This window comes from Herpailurus yagouaroundi, unplaced genomic scaffold (assembly GCF_014898765.1).
Source record: "Herpailurus yagouaroundi ecotype Mexico unplaced genomic scaffold, PumYag 182, whole genome shotgun sequence".
Classification (NCBI taxonomy): domain Eukaryota; kingdom Metazoa; phylum Chordata; class Mammalia; order Carnivora; family Felidae; genus Herpailurus; species Herpailurus yagouaroundi.
Genome location: NW_024412413.1, coordinates 11,023,856 through 11,027,289, shown reverse-complemented (window position 1 = coordinate 11,027,289; position 3,434 = coordinate 11,023,856). Strand labels below are relative to the sequence as shown.

Genomic DNA, 3,434 nt, shown 5'->3' with positions numbered 1-3,434 from the left:
GGGGAGGCAGCGCCGCCGGCGGGGGCGGGCGGCCGCGCGCCGGGCGGCTGGGGCAAGTGGGTGCGGCTCAACGTGGGGGGCACGGTGTTCCTGACCACCCGGCAGACGCTGTGCCGGGAGCAGAAGTCCTTCCTCAGCCGCCTGTGCCAGGGGGAAGAGCTGCAGTCGGACCGGGTGAGGCCCGCGCGGGGGGCGGCCGTCGGGCGGGGTCCTCTGCCCGCCCGAATCCGGGCCGGCCTGGCCGGGAACTCGGCTGCTTTGATTTCCCCAGGGCCCGAGGCAGGAAGAGCTGGTCGGAGGAAGGGAGGAGGGAGAGCGCGGGATGTGCCCATTGTCGTGGCAACGGGACAACGCCGGGCCGCGGCCATTTAGGGCATTCGGACCACCGCCCTGGGCTCCCACCCCAGGAGGCTGGTGGATCGGGACCCTCGCCCTCCTTTGGGGCCTTCCCTCCTTCCCAAACGGGACTCCCGCACCGGGGAAGGAGTTGGCTGCGGTGGCTTCCCCACGGCCCTTTGCGGTGTGGGTGGCCTAGGAGTGCTGCGCGCTGGGTAGAGAAGTCCTGGGGTGCCTTCCGAGCTGGGTTTCATCAGGGAGGAGCCCGGGCCTGTCGGCCACCATTTCTGGGCTCCCATCCCTGCTCTGCTGCAAACTGCCTGCATGACCTTGGGTCGGACCCCTCCCTCCCTGCTCCAGGATCAGCCTCCTCCTGTCTGTAACCAGAGGAGGCTGGTCTGCAGGTGACCTGAAGGGCCCCCTCTCCCTCATTCCCTGACCCTCTGATGCTGTGACCTTGGGCAAGTCTCCTCACCCTTTGACGTGCCTGCCGTCTCTCCGTAGAGTTGTCCAGATGCCCGCCCTGCCTCCCTGCGGGCCGAGCCTGTCCAATGAGATAGCGACTCCTTTGGAAACTTGTAAACATCCAGCATCCCCAGAATGGCTGGGGATCTGATGGAGATAGTGTAGGGCTGGCTTCAGGGGAACAACCTCTAAGAGGGACAATCACCGAGCCCTACTCTGCGGCAGGTGCCGCTCAGAGCTCACCGGATGCTCGCCATGACCCCTGGTTATGGGGGAGCGGAGTGAGGCTCGGAGAGGCCCAGTCACTGGCCCCAGGTCACATAGTGAGGAAATGGCAGAAGCAGGACTTGAACCTACGCGGGTCTGACAGCGAAGCCTTTCTGTCCCATCATGCCACTTCATTCCAGTGAAGAGCAGACTCAGCGCTTGCTCCCTCCCTCCAACCATTGCTGGGCCTGAAGTAAGGGGGTGGGTTGGGGGAGGCCTCTCCTCTCACTGCCTGTGCCCCTTATCTCCTTAGGATGAGACTGGGGCCTACCTCATTGACCGTGACCCCACCTACTTTGGGCCCATCCTGAACTTCCTCCGGCATGGCAAGCTGGTGCTGGACAAGGACATGGCCGAGGAGGGTGAGTTGGTCCAGGGGGCTAGGCGGGGGACTGCATCCTACCTAGCCCTGCCCTCTGCAGTCGGCCAGAGCCTTCCGTGGAAGTCCAAAGCCATTTCTCCCAGTCAGGGCTGGGGGGACATTTGATTCCTTCCATGTTTCCCACCTCCTCGTCCCTGACAAGACTGAGTCGCAAAGCCTCTGCCTGGACTGAGCCTGGGGGCTGCACCAAGCTGACCAGCCTGAGCTTTGGCCGAGCGCTGTTGGGGAGGTGACGGAGGCGGAGAGGCAGAAGACAGAGGGCGACAGTGAGGCCGGCAGTGTGTGTTGTGGGCAGGGATGCCCTTTCTCCTGACCTCCTGGGAAGGCAGGTGTGAATAGGGTGGAGACAGGCACGGGAGGAGGCATGGGCTCTCTTTCTGCGGGTGATCCGGTATCTGAGATGCCTGGCAAGGGCTGACAGTCAGCAGGCGGGTGGAGCAGGTGACTCTTCTGCAAATCCAGCGGCCTCTGTGGCACAGCCGGTTGTGGGTGGAGGTGGGGGAGGGGGAGCCGGTTCCCCAGCAGGGGTTTGGTTCTTCCGGGGGGGCCTAGGGCTGAGGCCCTGTAGATGCCCATGTCTGGCTCCAGCAGATGGCGGGGAAGCCATGCCCGAGAGAATATCCTCTTGGCAAAGCCTCAGCCGGGGGGCAACAACTATAAACAGCTCCAAGTCAACTCTTCCTTGGGGCACAAGGCGTGGCTCCGGGTCAGCTGACGCAGCCGGGCCAGCTTGGACATGTCACTTCTCCTTTCTGAGCCTCCACATGTCTATATCAATTAGGGGTAGCGATCTACATCGGGGAGAGCATGTTTGGGGACAGCAGGTGTCATGAATCCCAGTGTTTGTACACTGTGGGTGTTTAGAACAGCCTATCCTTCCTCACGCGGGGCCAACGGTCTCCCCCGCTGACCCCCATGGGACATGGTGATCTAAAGGCCACGTAGCTCCCCAGTGGTCTGGGGTTTCAAACTCGGAGCCCACGGTAGGCACCAGCCCCTCGGCTTTCGGGCAGCCCCTCAGGGGAGCACAGGTACCCGGGCACGGCTGGGGCCCAGGAACAGGCCCCGCGGGGAGGGGACGTAAACACTGCGTCACCGCCGACATCTGTTTACAGGTGCTGGGTTTCTGCCAGTTCTGCTACTCCCTGCACCTGAGACAGGGCTGGGGCCCCCATCGAGGGCCCCGGAGGATCTGGGACGAGATTTTTCTAGCTGTGGGACACCCGGAAAGTCGCTTATCTCTCTGTGCCTCCATGCCCGCGTCTGTGGAGCGGGGTGGCGAGAGCACCCGCCTTCCTGAGCTGCTGTGAGGGCGGAGGGAAGTAATACAAGTATGTCCTTTAGTGCAGCACCTGGCACCAAGGGTCACTGATGCCGTGTTCGTCATCTGTCATGGGCAGGGCTCCCCAAGGCGCACTCAGGCAGCAACACTCGCGGGCCGCCTACTTGGTATTAGGTGCCGTGTAGGTAACCTGGGACAGAGGCTAGATCAGACACGGCCCGGTCCTCAGGGAGCCCGGAGGCCAGTCAAGGAAAGAACCAGGGGGATCCTTGCCCTGTAGGCACTCAGGAGACTCCAAAGGCCTGGGGCCATTCCACTTGTCGGTGAGACTCTCAGTTCCCTCAGCTGTGTGGGGACAATAATGCCTGCTTCCCCGTGTCCCCAGGGCTCTTGCTGAGTGCCTGAGGGGGCTTTGTAAAGGGTGTGGTGGTCGGGACGGACGTGTACAAAGATGATGCATCTGTAGTGGGTTCTGAAGTCAGAGGAACTTGGATTTGGATCCCAGCTCTGCCGCTTACCGGCGGTAGAGCCTGGGGCAGCTGCTTCTCTTTCTGGGCCTCAGTTTCCCCCATCGTTCAGTGGGGGCAATGACCGTACCTACTTCTAGTGCTAAGAATTAACTGCAGTAGAGAACGTAACGTGCTTAGCACAGTAGCTGGCACTTAGCCGCGCTTCATCGATGGGAGTGTGTGATGGGGGGGG

At 62.4% G+C, this 3,434-nt stretch overlaps 1 protein-coding gene across 1 annotated transcript in view; it reads left to right on the top strand.

Annotated features, from left to right (window-relative positions):
• KCTD17 (potassium channel tetramerization domain containing 17) overlaps positions 1-1,570 on the top strand; it is a 2,042-nt gene extending 472 nt beyond the window's left edge. The window contains exons 2-3 of the mRNA XM_040491831.1: positions 7-174; positions 1,322-1,570. Coding sequence (XP_040347765.1) covers positions 7-174; positions 1,322-1,555 — 402 coding nt within the window. The 3' untranslated portion in view covers positions 1,556-1,570. The remainder of the gene's footprint in view (positions 1-6; positions 175-1,321) is intronic.
• The last annotated feature ends 1,864 nt before the right edge of the window (positions 1,571-3,434 follow it).